The 18,022-nt window shown below is 42.0% G+C and overlaps 3 protein-coding genes across 3 annotated transcripts; 1 reads left to right on the top strand and 2 right to left on the bottom strand.

Moving 5' to 3' along the window:
- The first annotated feature begins 597 nt into the window (after positions 1-597).
- Positions 598-2,099, top strand: LOC129181665 (calcium and integrin-binding protein 1-like). Its single transcript, XM_054777152.1, has 7 exons — positions 598-745; positions 952-986; positions 1,083-1,182; positions 1,297-1,450; positions 1,531-1,649; positions 1,729-1,817; positions 1,891-2,099. Exons 1-7 carry the CDS (start codon positions 695-697, stop codon positions 1,910-1,912), a joined length of 570 nt encoding a protein of 189 aa, XP_054633127.1. The 5' UTR covers positions 598-694; the 3' UTR covers positions 1,913-2,099.
- LOC129181664 (RCC1 domain-containing protein 1-like) lies at positions 1,888-5,930 on the bottom strand. The gene is made up of 8 exons (XM_054777151.1): positions 5,689-5,930; positions 5,404-5,604; positions 4,802-4,967; positions 4,609-4,730; positions 4,432-4,539; positions 3,566-3,712; positions 2,444-2,473; positions 1,888-2,370 (listed from the first exon to the last, which is right to left on the bottom strand). The coding sequence occupies exons 1-8, from the start codon at positions 5,882-5,884 to the stop codon at positions 2,210-2,212; spliced, it is 1,131 nt and encodes a 376-aa protein (XP_054633126.1). The 5' UTR covers positions 5,885-5,930; the 3' UTR covers positions 1,888-2,209.
- Positions 5,931-5,990: 60 nt separating this feature from the next.
- unc45a (unc-45 myosin chaperone A) lies at positions 5,991-14,640 on the bottom strand. The gene is made up of 19 exons (XM_054777150.1): positions 14,492-14,640; positions 14,225-14,417; positions 13,410-13,585; positions 13,239-13,328; positions 12,999-13,166; positions 12,480-12,648; positions 11,935-12,105; positions 10,827-10,998; positions 10,414-10,714; positions 10,232-10,326; positions 9,980-10,121; positions 8,375-8,515; positions 7,986-8,113; positions 7,846-7,912; positions 7,668-7,781; positions 7,476-7,591; positions 7,046-7,163; positions 6,812-6,967; positions 5,991-6,725 (listed from the first exon to the last, which is right to left on the bottom strand). The coding sequence occupies exons 1-19, from the start codon at positions 14,513-14,515 to the stop codon at positions 6,459-6,461; spliced, it is 2,808 nt and encodes a 935-aa protein (XP_054633125.1). The 5' UTR covers positions 14,516-14,640; the 3' UTR covers positions 5,991-6,458.
- Positions 14,641-18,022: the final 3,382 nt, after the last annotated feature.

Genomic DNA, 18,022 nt, shown 5'->3' with positions numbered 1-18,022 from the left:
TTGGCATCGGTGTCCCGGCTGAGACGAGGGAAGCAACGATAACAACAGGTACAACGCGCAGTAAACACATTAAATTGTGTTTAGTGGGAATCAGTTTAAAGCAATGATATGACAGAACAATTACATACTGTGTTTAAACCATGTGAGCATATTTTTGTCTGTTTTAGATGCAACAGACTGGGGAACAAATCCTGGCGCATAGTTTGTCTCTTCTCCAGAGTTCAGCTCTTCATTCTTTTGCCTGCAGGACATTCTACTTGATGAATAGATTGTGGCACTAATAAAAAATTCAACGTTGTTTGATTTCACACATTCTTTTGTTGTAGTTATGCAATATGTTTTATAGCATGCCTAATAGACAACCTATGGATTGTTTTAATCAAGTGGGCTTTTTTTGTAAAAAGCACCGAGTGCGTGGGTAAACAATAAAGCAATAATACAAAGACGACAAGTACAGTACTTAATTTTTGGGGATTTGTAATTTGAACTCATGACATAAAAACAGAATCAGCTCAAAGACACAGCCAGAGCCCAGGGCTGCATACAGGCCGAGAGTGTCGATATTGCAAAGTTAAGATAGGCCATTATGCAATTTGAAAGGGTTAACTGGATACCGGAAGTGAGGCACTCCTTGACTCGTTCTGATAAGTACGGTGTAAAATTAAGAGAAAGGTTTATCGTCAGAAACGACAAGATGGGAACAACGGCAAGTCAACTTGGGAAAGATTTGTTATCAGAATACCAAGTAAGTGACCACATATAAATAAATATGATTTCCTGGCTAACACTACTTGTTCCGCCCATAAAATGCTAGGTACTATGTGTGCTATGTTAGCTTAGCTGGTAAAGCGAGAGTTAGCATTGTCATCAAACGTTGTAACACTGAGTAATGGTTTGCCAGTATCAGCAGTATGCCATTATGACCATTAACAATTATCCTGCTGCTTCTAGGAGCTGACATTTCTAACAAAGCAAGAAATTCTTCTGTAAGTGAGCATTTGTATGCTACACAATTGCGGTTTAAATGGCTAACTTAATATGTGTGTGTCTATGTTACACAAGATGTTGTGGCTTTTCTGCAGGGCACATAAACGGTTCACTGAGCTGCTCAAGAAAGATGAGCAAGACCTTCCAAACGCCAGGGTACCCATGGAGAAAATTCTCACCCTTCCAGAACTCAAGGTGAACAGATAAAATCTCCTCCAGATAGAAAGAAATGTCACGTTTCATGTGCTCAAAGGAAGTGGCCGAGGTATCGCTAAACTGCACTGACCGTTGTACTTATTCCTGTCCCAGTCGAACCCTTTCAGAACGCGAATCTGCCATGTCTTCTCCACATCTGAACTGAAAGATGGAAGCCTCACTTTCGAGGACTTTCTCGACCTTTTGAGTGCCTTCAGCGACTCTGCTACGCTGGAAATCAAGTCCCACTACGCATTTCGTATATTTGGTAAACATATTAACAATAAAACAAGCATACATATCTATTCAAAAGAAAAAATAAATCATTTATGCAATGTTCCCATTTAGACTTTGATGATGATGGAACTCTTGACTGTGGTGATCTGGAGAAACTGGTCAACTGCCTGACAGGAGAGACGGATGACACAAGACTAACCCCTGAGGAGATGAGACAGCTCATCACCAACGTGAGTGAGCATTGCACAACAATGCAGCTACAAAAAGCAAAATAAATGAATACCGTTCTTTGTTTTGCATGTCTTTTAGATTCTTGATGAGTCAGACATTGACAAGGATGGAACGGTGAACCTTTCAGAGTTTCAGCATGTTATTTCAAGGTCACCAGATTTTATCAGGTGAGCATTAATCTGATCAAAAGTGTGTTTTGTAAACCGTTTTAGGGACTTATTTCAACCTATTTGTCTACAGTTCCTTCAAAATTGTGCTGTAAAGACCTTCAGTCGACAACAAATGGATCACCCACATGTTGTGTTCATCTTATAAGCTAAATTATTTGCCTTAAATTATATATGTATTTTACTGACTTATCTGCTGTTATATGTAAATGAACAGACCTGTGATTTTTTTAAATTCTTGTATTAAATCCTTTGTATTTCCACAAAAAGGTGGACAAACTACATTATTCCCCTGCAGTTTTTTTGTACAGAGTATATTGCTAAATACTCAATTTAAGTGCTAAAGTTGTAAAACCATCAGCTCCAAGCATACGGAGTGAAGTCCATGTTTATTAACTGTATGAGTCAGCTGCTTCCTCCTTGACTACGGCAGCGAAAGTGTTCCACGCTCCACACGTCACATCGACAACACGCATCTTTTGTTTGCTGAAGTACTCCACACGCTGCGGCTCATCTGAACAAGACGTCTCATACCCCAGCTGACCATATTCACCTAAGAAAGACAAAGTTGTGCTTTGATTAAAGCTTATATTTCTGTCACTCTGTCCAGAGTCAGTCAAACTCACCCCATCCCCAAGTGTAGAGGTCACCAGTGGCTAAAAAAAAAAAAAAAAAAGCATAAGAAAATTACATTAAAAACAAAGCAAATAGAAGTTAAATGTTGACCAAAGAAACTTTTACATCAGAAGGACCATTCTTATTGTTAATCTGGGGATCCAAGATGATGTAGCAGGAAAAAAAATGGTTTATTTGATGGTGTATTTGTCTGCAGATCATTTTTTAAGACTCTGTATTCTTCTTAGGAAATTCCCATTACATTTTTGCAATTCGTAGTGATGATGGTATTGAAAAGATAATGAGAACTTTCAAAAATCCTAACATTTATAGCAGGCTAAACAAAACAAAAAACTATAGCTGTTGTACAATTGTTGCCAGAAGCTGTAAGGTAAAGCTAGGTTTCATCTGGATGTGATCTCCATAGCGCTTTGCCAGCAACTTATAATCTAACAAGAAATCCCATTTAACATATGTTTCGATACTTACTACAGCAGAGGTGGGCAAACTCACTTGTGGGCCGCATCGAGTTAAAAAAAAAAAAGAAAAATTGGCCCGGTGGGGCCAGACTATATATTTGATACACCCAATTTTACGCTTATAATTCTAAAACAATCCACCTGGAATTATTTGGCTTATCTGTAAAAAGTGTTATACAGTCTGCTGTATGTGCTTGTGTCCCTTTTTTTCAGGAGCACTTTAAATTTCAGACCACATCAAAAAACGAAATTGAATTTTACAGTTTCTTCACTGAATAAGACAACTGGAATGTACATGAATAAAGGATGCCCAGGCCAAATGTGGCCCCCGGGCTGTACTTTGCCCACCCCTGTACTAATGGTATATCTGTCAAATCAGATTAGAGTGTAATATGTAGCAAAAAGTAAATCCATGTCTTTTATGGAACTTTGGAAAAGAAAAGTAAAAGAAACGGTGAGTAGACAATTGCACATTTTTAAACCTTGGCAGATCCCTATGCTCACTGCTGCTTTGGTTTGTGTCGAGTCATTTGAAGTAGACTTTTACCGGTGTGAAAAAACATACATCGAGAATATCTGCAGCTAAAAACAGAAATTGTGGACAGTCTATGAAGAAGAATCCAATTTTAATTAGCACAAGTGTTGATATCTTACATGTTACTGCTGCCGTGTGCCGAGAGCCACAGTCAGCCGACTTCACCTCACATGATGCAGTAATGTCCAAAAGTGCTGGGAATGCCTGGATGGATATAAAGACTTCTTCCTTCTCTTCATCTGGTGTTGCTTTACAGGAAGACATACCTGTAAGTTAAAAACAACAAAAAAAACAGATTCATGTCAACACCATTTGGACATTTTGGTTAAAATGTTAAACCAATGTAATCAGTGTCTTACAGTAATCCACAAATATTAATAACAAGCTTGTAATGCCCGGTGATACTTTTCATGTTGCATTTAGTGTAACTATAACATGTTTACATTTAGCTACTACTGTATTCTTCTACGTATACTGTACTAGTGTGCCGTCCAAACCATGTAAGTTTGCATTACAATATACATTACATATATTTTCATTGACTGAGATTGTAAACACACAAAAAAAAACAAATCATCGCAAAATCAGGAGTGGTTAGGTTCCATTGCTGCACACTCACCACTTGCGGCATGTTGAGTGCAACACGTGGGCACCGATGGCACACTGCATTATGCCGTAATTCTCAGTGTGAACGCACTTATGCACTCAAAATACTAAATGCACATGTGGAACACAGCCAGTGTGTCATTTATAACAAAAGGCAACATCAAGTGCACTACTTGACTACAACCAGCAGAGACGCTGTTGATTCAGTCTCAGTTGGTAGACAGAAGTGTGCACGTGTGTATGATTGTCAATATAATATGTACAGGCACTATTGGCATATTGTGATGTTTTTGAGGAGATCTCAAAACCTAAAATAAAATAAGTATGACTACATACCATAGCAAGAATCCTGTTTTTTTTGGTTTTGAAAAAGACCAACCTGCTGCTTGTTGACTATTTTGACACTGCTGCGTCCTCCTCACAGCTTGGGAGGGAAGTCCAAGCTGGCCACTCTCATTCCAGCCCCACACATACAAGTCACCCCCATCTGTTAAACACATTTATTTTTATTTGTCAGCATTTACACTGAGCTGACATTCCTGAGTGTATCCCTTACCACTGATGCAGACAGTGTGCCAGCCTCCTGTAGCCACACAGGCCATAGTCATGCCCCAAAGGGCCTCCACTACCCTGGGCTCTTCTTCAGATGAGAGGCCCCCATGACCAAGCTGGCCATGACTGTTAAGTAGTACACAAAAAAAGATGATTCCGATCTTCTCTAGATTACTGGTAATGTGTGTGAGATCTACCTGCCTAGGCCCCAGGTGTACACAGCTCCAGTGGCACTGAGGAGGATGGAGTGCTCTGCACCCAGTGCCAACCTGGTGGCTTTCAGATGTGGTGATAAAGGGTGGTAGAAAGGAGGGTTGGTGGCAATGTAACCATCAGAGATCAATGGCAGCTTCAGGGGCATACCTGGAAATGAGGAAAGTGATCCAGAAGATAATGGTGCTGCTTGTTTATTTATTTTACATGATCATATTATAATCACAGTGCAGATGTAACTTACTGAATTTGATTGCTTTTATTTTTTTTAATACTGTATTAAACTGTCTACAACCCTTATTAACGTTACTACCTGTACATGCAAATAAACAACTCCCCACCCCCATTATGTAAACTGCGCCTCGCATAACGCACGCACAATAAGTTACTTTATTGTCTGCTAACAATAGCTATTTGGTCAAGTTTAGCTGCTAGCGTTCGCTATCATCGAGTGTATAGCCACATCGACCCACAGGAACCCCATCGAAAACGAGATGCCGCATCGCAAGGAGCTATCCTAAATAAATTGAAATTCAAATTTCATCACAACATTGCCATAGTCGCTAGAACCGTTTTGTAAAGTTACCATCGCCCACAGGTGACGTTTTTACGTCCATGCTCCACGATGGCGTCTTCTGGTTGTTGTTCAAGTCCCATGACTCCAGTCTGTCAGCAAAAGCGAGTATTAAGAAAGACTCTCCGATGGCAGCGTCCTTGCAGCCGCGGCTCTCCACCAATAAGGTGTCATTCCCACCGTTGAAACCTGCAAGACACAAACTTCCACCACCTAGCCCAAAACCAACGTTAATCCGTGACTTTCCGACATTACAGTCGGTATATTTACACGTGACACATTTATCTGTTGACTCACCATTCGAGTGCAGGGACGCCCGCCTACTCCAGCTTGCTCGGACTCCACTTGTTTGTCTGCAGCAGCTTCCGTTCAGATGACATTTCAGCTCTGTTGGATTGATCACTTTGACTACCTTCCCAACTTCGCTGTTAGTGACACTCTCACACACATGTAGCTGTCCAAAAGCGTTAAAGCCGAAACCGAACCAGCGCATGGCATTGGCACGGCAACGCAGTTACCCGCAAATTTGAAATGCGAAGTGAAATCGTATTGCGCATGCGTAAGACCATGTGGTCGCATTGAGATAGCAAACACTCGAGGTGGTTTCATCACGTTTGCTTCACCGCACTTTATTTTTCATTGTGTACCAAAAACACAGAAAGTGGGAATGTAGCAAAGCAATCAAAGAGTAATCACCTAGTACAGCATTTATATAAAATATTTGGGACCAAACTAAATAAATCAACTAAAGCATGTGTCCAGTAAAAGCAGAGCACAGTACAGTATTTCAAAGTAGAAAATATGGAATATGTTTACTTGTGCATTTATATACATTACACACAGTCATACATTATTGGGATAAATACATTCATTTAACAATTTTCAGTTTTGTTTATCATCTAATCACTGTCTTTATTCATTTTTAAAATTTCCGCAGCTTTTGGTCCTTTCAATTTCAAGATGAAATCCAGACAAAAAAAAGTTGAAATGTCTTCAGTGTTCAGGTATACTGCCATGATAGCACACATTCACACACTGGATGTGTTTCATGATTTCATTCCTCCTCGCTATTCCTTTCCGTCTCTACTCATAATGATGCCGTACTCCATCGCCTTATTCAAGCAGTTCTGAGCGATCTTTGAGACCGGCTGTGGTGTGCCCTCTCCCCGCTTTGCCAAGACTGAAAGAATTTCCAGGACTTCACTCTCAATGAGTGTGTCAGCGAGACCCTTCTCCGCCTGCATCATGTTATGAACAATGACAACTGCACGATGTTGCAAGTCAGATATTTCACTGAGTAGGAGTGCCTGCAGGATCTCCAACCAGTGTGTCGTCTGTGAAAAAGAGGGATCATGTGAATTGTCTGTAACAAAGTTGTGTGCAACATAATGAAAGCGCTGAGGAATGGTGATCAGCTCACCATTTCAGGGATGCGGGAACAAACACTAGGCTGCTCAGCAGTCAGCATGGCCAGTGTTCCTGCAGCGGCTTTTCTCAGCCTTTCGTCTTCTTCGCCGCAGTAAAGCACAAGCAGTTTGAGACGATCATTGCCAGTGGCGAGGTACAGCTTCTGCACCTAATAACACATCAAGTGCAAACAATTCAACTTTACACAACATTGCGGTTACAGAATTACTGCTATAGTATGCCTAACCTCTGTGCTCAGAATAAGGTTACACATGCACTCAGTGGCAGACGCTCTGACCAGGTCGTGATCCTCAAACATGTAGCCTTCAATTTTTGGTACAGCTTTCTCCTTTATGATCTTCTGTCTGTGAAACAAAACGTTAACTTTAAACTACTAATACGAGTTTGTATGAAGTATACTATTCTTACAAGATTCTTACAATAAAAAAGGTGTTATTTAATAAAGAGGCTTCCAAACAAGCATCTTTTACAAAATGAAAACAGCCAAGAGGTGTGAAGTACCCTGTCTCTCACCAAAAGTCAGCTGGCATAGGCTGAAATATTCTTTGGCCCTTTAGTGAGCTACTCAAACCTGCTAACTGGCAAGATACTATTTCAGACCGATTGAAAACGTTTCATGTCACTTTCTTTGGAGAGACTACCCCCTAGTGGCCAACCTGAGTCTTTCACTGATTCCAGCCAGGTTGGTCAAAGCCATCAGTGCCTCAAAGTTCTGCAGCAGGGTGCAATGAAGATTTAAAAGACTGACAAGGGGGCGCACCACCTCATAAATCTGAAAATAACAACACAAGATGACGTTAAACCAAGGAATTATATTGGATTATAATATTATAAATGTGTGTGGTCACCCTTTCTCCTGGGAAGGCGATCTCTGGATTGGAGGTGATAGTAATTTTGGACAGAGCTTGTGCTGCTTTAACTTTTCCAACATCAGTGTTATCAGATGCCAGAGGAATGAGAGCCTGTAAAGGAAAACAATCAATACAGGCTGAAATATTACAATGTGGGCCAAAACAGGAGATCTACCTTTCCTCCACCCTGTGCCACTACTGTGCCTCTGTCCTCCTGTCGCTCCACTAAAGCCAAAAACACCCTACCATAAAAGATGAAAAAGTAGAGATTAGGTTGTACAAGGGAAAAAAAAAAACTTCCTAGTAGCTTCTTACCTGGCAATACACTCTCGACAAGCATCTGTGAGAGCAGGACTCTCATGTTTGACCATACACACTAATGCAGAAACCACTCCAGCCTCCAGCAACTTTATCAGCCTCTTCTCCACATACGAAGGTGCATCCTGATATATCAAACAAAACAGTTTCACAATAACTATTGCTTTGTTTAACAGAAAAAAACATGATATACTTTAACACATCCATCCATCCATTTTCTGGGGGGGGCATGAGAGAAAGGGAGCACTTTAAATACGCCTCAAACATTTCTGTCCCCATGTCTGTTCATGACAGAAACCACTGCATTATGATTTAGTTCCCCTGTAAGGTATATGAGGAACATTGTCAGTTGGCCACTTAAAAAAAACAAAAAAAGGGAGCATTACCTTAGGGTGCTCCTCCGGCACATGCTGCTTTGCATACTTGGCCAGCTCAACCATCTGAGGGTCAGGCTTCTCCACCTCATAGCTGTTGGTACAGTTCACCAGGGTGGAGCCAACAGCAAAGAGCACTGTTTTGTCCTCAGACTACAAGAAGCAGTAACAATATCCACGTTAGGGAGAGGAATCTCTGGATTCGCTAGCAACAATCTGATGCATTTGAGATATATCTTCATTGATCGGCGATTCGATTTGATACGATTTACCTCCTGATCATGATGCATCACGAATCAAATATGCCTAGCTTAAAAATGCATTTTTTTGTAGATTTTGCTTTGCATTGATTAAAAATAAATTAAGCAATTCAAAGTTGTAATTTGAATGTGATTATGAACAAAAAGCTATTATATACTGTACCGGTATATATATATTTGGCTTCACACAGAAATAATTGGACCTTTCCTCAAGAGGCCTTCCAATGTGGTGAGAAGTATAAAATTGTAAACAATTATACCATTTAAGTGCTAGTGTGCAATAAAACCAATTCGGTGCCATTAGGGCAGTATTTGAACGCCTAACAGTATTAACTGTTTTTCAGGTAGGACAGTACTCACCCATTATCCAACTATGTTCTGTTCTATTTCATTTGCCAATGCTGTGTCTAATCACTACCACACTTATTACTTACTCTTCCTTTTTTACGAGTTCATTGTCATTACTCACCTATTATCAAACTATGTTTTCTTAAGTCTATTTCATATTATTTATTAGGATTGTCAAATCAAATAATTACGGTGACAAGAAATTTGACTAAATTTGAAACTTGCCTACTATTTTTTCTACTATTTATCACATTCTTACATTATCTCAACAATTTTTGATGTATTCAACTAGAAGAGAGTGTATTTGGAATACAGGAAGTGAACAAATGTATTGTAATTGATGTAAAACAGATGGGGTGGTAGGATTAAATAAGCATTGCTTCTTCCTCGTCCTTTTGGACATGTGGAACTGTGAATTTTAATATGTGATGTATTCCATTGTAACTTGTATGCATGTTCAAATAAATGAAACCATTACCATTATCATTAGATGTGAGTCGAGTTAATAGCCAGTTGTCTGGCACATTTTGCAAATCGCGTTTGTTTTATAAATCTGTTCCCTTTTCTTGTAAAACCCAAAGTGTTTCCAAACCCTGGATTTGAAGTGTGGAGGTGAATGCAGTGGCTGTAGCGATGCTTGCCTTGTTGTTGTATGTTGTTACATACACGGTCCTACACACAATCCTTTGCGTTGACTAAATGGAAGTTATAAAATGCAATTTGGGTAATTATTTATGTTTTGTTAAAATACATCAAAACCCAATTGAATCCAATCAATACAACGCGGTAAAATCCGAAACACCTTGAATTTCCCCCCCCAAAATCGCAGAGATTTTATGTTGCTCTGGCAATACATCCACATTACACGCGTGCATGTCCGTGGCTCGATGCGAACCGGCAAATCTTCCCCTTCACTAATCCATATGTGACTACTCATGGTAGTTTTACATGTCAATTATTATGAAATGTACTTATGTATTCATGCAACAAAACATATAACAAATCCAACCTTTGCAAGTTCAAACATGGCCTGGAGAGCATTCTTGTCTTCTACTAAGTCCTCTTTCACATCTGCGTCAAAAGTGAGGTAGGCGAGACCTTCCACGGACCACCGGCGGGATGTCGCGGGCAGAGACTCATTACAAAGCCACCTACAGTAATAAAGAAGTTTCCAAGACACCACCAGTTAAGTCGTTTTTGTTGGGGTTTTTTGCACTTACATAAACTATACTCAATTTCAAAATTCAGCAGTCACACATACTTCCTGCACTGTTTGGACAGCTTTAGAGTCGATCCTTCGGCAAACTGCTTCATGCTGAAATCGGTCCCTCCTGCCGATCCAAGCTTGCACAAACCCTAAGCAAAAGCCAGAGAACATTGTTAGTTTTGTCTATATTTATACAAGTTCACATCACCAACTGTGTGCTTTGGCACTTGATTTACCACCAGAGCTCTCACGCGTATCCTATCATTCTCACTCTTCTTGTAGAGGTCCTTGAGAAGTGCCACGCCGTTGGCTGTGATGAAGGAGGCTCTCTTAGCTTTGCCTGCTGCATGAATAAGAGTCTCCACTGCTACCTGCTGGTGCGTTACATCGTCGGAGGCGCACAGGGAAATCACTGCATCCATCATTCCTGACATCTCCAGTGTTCGATTGCCAACATCACTCGGTCCTTGGAGAAGCACAGATACGGTCTGGATGGCTCGCAGCTTGGCATCGAGGCCCAATCGGCTAAAGTGTTGCCTGCAGCAGATATGAATACAAATACATTTGTAAGCAGTTACAATATACATTTAATATATATATAAATAAACAAACATAATAATATTCTGAGAAACCTGCATGACCAACTCACTGAACATAATCTTCACATAGCTTGCTGAAGTTCTCCCTCTCTTTGTCACTCTTGAGATCGTCATAGAGCTTGTTTAGCAAGACAGAGCAGCTCATGTGGGAATTGTCAGTTAGTGGAGGCCCGTCTGAGAACTCAGGCACTGTTGCAGCCACCTCCAAGATTTTCTTTAGCCCTGCAGGATGATTTCATTGAGCTGTAAAGATATGTCACTACCAAACAGTAAGTACATCTCTAAAATTGTGTTGTGTTTGTATATTCCTTGGTGAGCAAAAACACATCTCTCTTGCTAAAGTAACTTAAATCATAAAATGAAAATGCTATAGAGCAGGGGTTGCCAACCCGTCGATTGTGAGCTACCAAACAATCATTGGGAGTTTGCCGGTCGATCGTGAGAACATTTGAAAAAAATATATTATCACATCAGTGCCCTCACCTCCTGGAGAGCAACCAACAGGCACGCATTTTGTCCACTGAACACGGTAGTATGCCTCGCCGCTATCCAGGCAGTAACCCTCAAGCCCCAGCAAGGAGCCCAGTCCCCAAAACCCGGCCGGAGGTACACTAGTACACCGACTCGCCCCCCCGCGCAAGCAAAAAGGTCGAGCGAGAGAGGGAGGGAGTGACAGAACGCATGCAGCGGTGTGCCTGCGAACACAACAGTAATTATTGCATGCAAATAGGGCTCAAAATCTACCTCATAGTTAAGGCACAAATATAACTCCATAGACGTGCACCTCCAAAAAAATCTTTTGAGCCGCGACAAGGATGCTCGTTAAGGGCTGACTGTTGTAGCGTTTTGACCAGCCCCTCTCTCCTCAATCTGCATCGCTCGCCCACTACACTGAGCCAACGAGCCAAATAAGAGTAGTGGTTTGCTCTTGAAGCCGACGTCACAAACCCAACCCCGACCAAGAGCCACAAAAGCCATGTGGGTCCTGCGACTTATTTGTCATTGCTTCACTGCAGAAACAAAATAAAATTTAAAAAACAGCAAAAATGATAACAATACAGCAAAAGGCACAATGAGAAAAAGATCTTGCTGTCAAAAAGGTTGGTGACCACTGCTATAGAGAGACAAAGGTGTCTGTTGTGCTGAGTAGTGACATACCCTGGTCTATCACCCACAATGTGAGAGAGTTGTCTGGATTCTTGAAGGATTTGCGGGGTACTTGTTTGACTAGAAGGTTGATGGCACTGTCTCTGCCAGGTCCTGACACATTTGATGCTGGCATCATCTCCAATAGGTGACGCAACATAGAGCGAAGCTCCTTGGATGGTTCTGTGTTAAATTTATACAATAAAACAACACTGACAACACAAGACACAGTCAACAATCACTAAAATGTTTTATTTACAGTGAACCCTCCAAAGTCGGACAAAATGGAGACGGTTTGACCTTGACTTCTGATTTAACTTCCCACATCAGAAGTTGTGGAAATCTAACTACTATATGGAACTTATGCCATTATAAAACTATTACCATTGAAATAGTGCACTGGCACTGTTTAAAGTCACATCATCTGGATTCTTGTTCGAGTTTGACCTTTTTCTAAATATTTTGATATAATCCGCATATTTCCGTAGTGTTCATGCTCTCAAAATAGCCTACCTTATTTAATGACATGAAACATGAGCCTGACTGTCCAAACTCACCAGGAAGTATGGCTTCTTCCTTTCCCCTGATCTCCTTCTTCATGCCTTCAGTGAGAGCCTCAAACATCACCTGCAGCAGGTGGCATGTGGCCAGAGAAACAGATGAAGCTCCTGATCCCATTACTGCACACAGTTGCTCCATTCCCAGCTCATTTACTATAGCCATAGTCTAGGAATAAAACCATAAATTACAGATTAAGAATGGAAAAGCAATTCCTGTACAATATTCAAGGTTGATACGGCTTCTGAGTAGAGATCCACTGTCATAACTCAACAAATTAGAAATGCATGGTAAACAAATTAATCCCCACTGCAGGTTTTTTAAAATTCCAATTACAGCATAGTTGCTCCACCTAGTGGGGAAGTGGGTAAATTGCAGTTCCACAACCATTCATTTACAAAAATCAAATGTATCAAAATTGAGGAAGGCGACAACATAATCTATGTGAACACAAATGAAAAGGTGTGGGCAACTATTGCAATAAATGTAATCAAATATACAATAATTGCTGCATTTACCCTGGACTGATGCTCTGTACACAAGCCAACCAGAGTCCTCAGAGCAGAAAGAACAACATCCTCTTGCTTTGACTGAAGAAGTCTGTGAATCAGCTTCACGCCATCATTACGGAAGATCTGCTCAGCTCCTGCATCTTCCCGAGATAACACAACTAGATTCTGGGCAGCCTGAAATCCGTTAATGACAACATTATTTGTATCTGTGTTATCCGTATGTTATTTCCAGGAGAGTAACTCTACCTTTTGTCGGTCAGAATCTTTTCCAGATGTGTCTAAGAGAATTGAGAACATTTGTTGCACACGAGCATCTGTGGAGTTCAGTTCTTCTGACTACAAGTTTTAAAGAGGAAGAGGCATAATTTTAGAGATTTTTTTAAAAGTCATATAATATTAACAAGGGCATTACATCACCTTCTGATGGATCTGTGCTGCCAGCTGTCTGAGCAGATCCTGGAATGCTTTGTTTTTGGGTTCTAGCTGCGCACACCTCCGAGCATCCAGAACAGCTTGGTCAAGACGTCCAAGTTTCTGGAAAGCCTGGGCCCTCCTGAACCTGGCCTTCACATCACTTGGGTCACTATCAAGAGCTGGGAGAAAAAAATCAGATGCATTACTTACTGTGGTAAGAACATTAATTCCTTCATTTTCTCATGCTTATCTTATTTAGAGTCACATGCGAGCCAGATTCTATTCCATCTGATTTGGGACGAGATACGAGATTGACTAAATCATGGGCTACACCAATCACAACGTCAATCAATAACAGGACACACAAAGACACATATGGCCCAAAGTTTCCAATTAATCTAGATGGATGATTTTTGGACTGTGGGAGGAAACCGGAGTAGCTGGACAACGTTCACGCAAGCATGAGAACATGCAAACTCCATCGAGGACAGAGTTGGACCCGCTAACCACGTGAACCACCATGCTGCCTTGTTAAATAACTATTAACTAGTGGGGTATGGAACATTGTGAGCTATTGTGCTTATTGCATCACATGTACTAATAGAGTGCACCGGCTTAGAACTGTGCAATATATATTTCTAATATTATATATACTGTATGTATATCTATCTATCTATATATATATATATACATACAGTACATACACATTTTTAAATATGTTTTGCGGTTGAGGCAGAATATTTGACAGCAATTACAGCATACAGCATACAGTATTTATCAACAATACATTAAAAAAGGAAGGATTATACTTATATTACATTTGGAAGCATCACCCTCTGCCTTGCTGTACTCCTCCAGTTTCAAGTAGCATGCAGAGCGATTGCGATAAAGAACCGCACTTTCTTGACGGTCGTCACTAAGTTTTAGTGCTTTGGTGTAACAACACACAGCACCCTGCAGATCTCCGGCTTTGAAGAGACTATTCCCCTCTTCTCTCAAAGCTACAGGGCCCTAGAAGGAAGGAATGATCAAAAGAATTAAACTCGAGCTCACTGCCACACATATGATTAAAACAACATTTGTACCTGCTCTTTTTGTGTCTCACTCATCTTCACGTTGTTCAACAGTTAGGTATAGTTTTTTTATAATCCGAGGGTATCCGCAAAAAGCACTCACAAACGCCAGTAATTTATATCTAACATTTTCCAATGCACTGTACTTCCGTGTGAACAGCGCACAATGATGACGTTGTGGTACCAACCACGCCCCTTACACGCTACATCACCATAAAAGGAAAGCAGGAGAACGCGACACACTCCAGTGTTTTTCTTTGCTTAACTATTTATTACCTTAAGCAAATGTGAGCTCTTGCTTTTGCTATTTTTTTATTTATTTATTTATTTTTTTACCCCTGTCCCGTCCAACCTTTAAGGCAGATAGAATTGTAGATCTAAATGCCATGAAGTGCTCAACAGATTTACTCTGCCAGGGAGAAGTGTGATATACACTTCCCCTGTTATACAGAATTTATTTGACTTAGATGCTTGTTATTAAGCAAATTTGGAGCGACCGGAGTAGGAGGGGACAGAGTTGAAGAGAAAAGAAAACGGGGGGGGGGGGGGGGGGTAAGAGTAGAGTCCCTTCATATAGAGAGTTACGACAACTGAGGTTACGCCGCCATGTTGGGGCCAATTCAAGCGCGCCGGTTGCGTTTTTGGGGAATAAACAAGAATACGGCCAAGAATACTGTAAAGAAAAGGCGAACGCAAACGCGAATTTAGCCCCAAGATGGCTCCACGAGTCAAGTGACCGTATTTTTTCGACTCGTCATGTCGCAACTCTCTATATGGAGGGACTCTAGATAAGAGGGGGACAAAAAAAAAGAGAGACAAGGACAACAGCAGCAACAACAATTGTGACAACAAGAACAGAACAACAGAAACATACAGAACGACATCAGCAAATAAATGTCTGTGACGACTATAAATACCCTGACGGAAAGGACAAAATAATATCAACAACCACAATGACAATGCTGCATTGAAACAGTCACACATAATAGTAGTCATGAAAGGATGAACTATGATAGTGATTACAATGACAATACTGCATTGAAACAGTCACACATAATTGTAGTAATGAAAATGATTATCTATGATAGTGAACAGAATGACAATAACTGTAATGCACATCATTAAAAAAAAAACTATAATCATAATGCTGAAATCACCGTCGCTGTAATAAAACCAACAACATAATAACACCCTGGTTAACTCAGTGAGTAATGTGGGGAAGTACGTATGTACTGTGAGTGTGCATATGTACAGGTATCTCTGTATGTGGGGAGGTCTTCATATATATAAAGGTGCAAGAATGTGTGGGTGTGTAATTGTCACTGAGAATGCATGAAAGAAAAGAGGCCGCCCTCTACCTCCCAGAGAGCCCCGCCCCAAATAGCCAGGCCAAGCCCCCGCCGCCAGAAGGCCACCAGGGGCAGGCAGAACAAAGATCAGCGCCCCAAGAGCCAGCCCTCCCCCCCGGGAAGACCAGCAAGGGGCCGCAGAAAGGTAATCCCAGCCAAAGACAGCCAACCCCTGAGACCAGCGAGAGATCACACCTCACAAAGGCAGACGAGTAACGGGGGCCACACACCGGCAGGCCCAGAGACGCTCCCCACAACCGGAAAGAAGCACGCCCACGGCGGGAGCGCCAATACCCCGCCCACGGCCACTCCCACCCCCAGGGAACGGAGCCCGGCCCGCCCCAGGACACATGACCGACCGGCCACCCACCACAACCCAGGCTCGGGCGAGCCACAGGCCGCAGGACACACCACAGGCCCTACCCGGCCCGCCAGGATACCCAGTCCGGCCCACCCAACCCCCAAGAGGCAATACCCCCAGTGCCCCCCAACACCGGAGCCCCACCGGAGGTAGCGTCCAAACACCGCCAAACACCACGGACTAGCCACACGCCCCAAGGCAGATCCGACCGCCACCAAAACAGCGGGAACCGTGCCTACGTGCCCCACGCATACCACCACGGCCGGCAAGGGAGCAACACTACGGCGACCACACCGCACCGCACGACAGGGCCTGCGAGAGGAGTGAGCCCCCGCCCGGTGCCCAAGCAAACGCCCCCGCCCGCCCCGCCACGCCGCAGACCGGCCACCACCCCACCCCCCGCCCATCCACCAACATGCCAAGGGAGAAACCCTGGAGGGAGGGAGACCAGCCAGACACCAGCAAGTAGCAGGGACCGCTCCACCAGCCCCCCGCCAGCCCCACTCCCAAGCCCCCGACCAAAGCCACCCCCTTGCTCTTGCTATTAAATGATGCATTTACCCCCCAAAGGACAAGACAGTTTGCTGAGTATGATAGTTTCCAGAACACAAGTTGATAATTTATGTTTCACATTCTGATTATAACAAATCAAAAACACACTTGCTCATGCTATTAAATGATGCATTTCCCCCCCAAAGGACAGAACAGTTTGCTGAGTGTGATAGTTTCCAGATTAGTGTCGTGAAGATAAATTTATCTGGACAGCCATGCACCATTGTTGAGAGTCGTTGCCGTCGTGACGTGGTGGCTGCCTTTGGGCTTTGTGCTCACGTATACCTGTTTAGACTCTCTCATGACAACAACTTCTTTGTGATATTGTTCTCCAAGATGAACAGTCTCCCGGGGGCAAGGCATGCCTTGACGCCTCATCGGGTGAGTTGCAGCACCACATACTTGGGAAAGCTGCTCACTTCAGTCAGAATGTCAAGCAGCTGTGTAAGCATTAGCTTTTATCAAAACCTTGTTTAGAGCAGCCAGACTTGTGCTGTTTCTGGCAGATTCTCTGGAACCAAAGCTTTTATCTTCAAATGATAAAAGCGTTTACACGCCACTTAAAATGACTTAGCCTCTAAGTAACACGTAGCCTAATACTGACGTGTCAGCTAAGTTACTGTTCCCGTTTTTCCATACTTAGCATTGTGTTCATTTCGAATGTTTAATAAGTTTTTGTTAATGCCTTCAACCAACCTGATGAAACAAGTACCGCATATATGATGCAAAAAAAAAAAGAAAACTACATACAGTATTTATACCATTGTTCTTCTCCTAAAGACAAAAAGAAGGTGGAATGAATTAACATGTCGCACTGTTGGATCTTAATGAAAATCTTGCTTCAAAATGCAAAAAGAAGAAATGGGAGTGATGCACAAAAAAAATTATGGCAAATAACCATGAAAGGGAACTGGGCTGCACTGTAAACAATTGCTGAAATTTACTGCCATTTTCCAACAGTAATATACTGTATTAAAGTCATATGGTTTTATACTGTAGTTTGCAATGCATTGTGGGTTGTTCAACGTGAAGCAGTAGCACACAGGTCTTAAACAGTATGTTACTGATAAATTACTACAGTATTTTTTAAATTGGTTGCATGCGTGTGAAAGTTCTCCTGTCAGAGCATTGCAGACGTGTTGCTACACATGAGCAAATAGTCCTGCTTCTTTGCTTGCCAACCACCAATAAAAGACAAGAAGACATCTTCAGGACTTCGAAGTCCGGTGTTGTGCCAAAGTAGGTATCCCTGATAGAAAGTCCTAATAATCCCTTAAACGT

Source organism: Dunckerocampus dactyliophorus, chromosome 5 (assembly GCF_027744805.1).
Source record: "Dunckerocampus dactyliophorus isolate RoL2022-P2 chromosome 5, RoL_Ddac_1.1, whole genome shotgun sequence".
In the NCBI taxonomy this organism is placed as follows: Eukaryota; Metazoa; Chordata; class Actinopteri; order Syngnathiformes; family Syngnathidae; genus Dunckerocampus; species Dunckerocampus dactyliophorus.
Note: the sequence above shows the minus strand (reverse complement) of the source record. Positions and strands in the feature narration are given on the sequence as shown.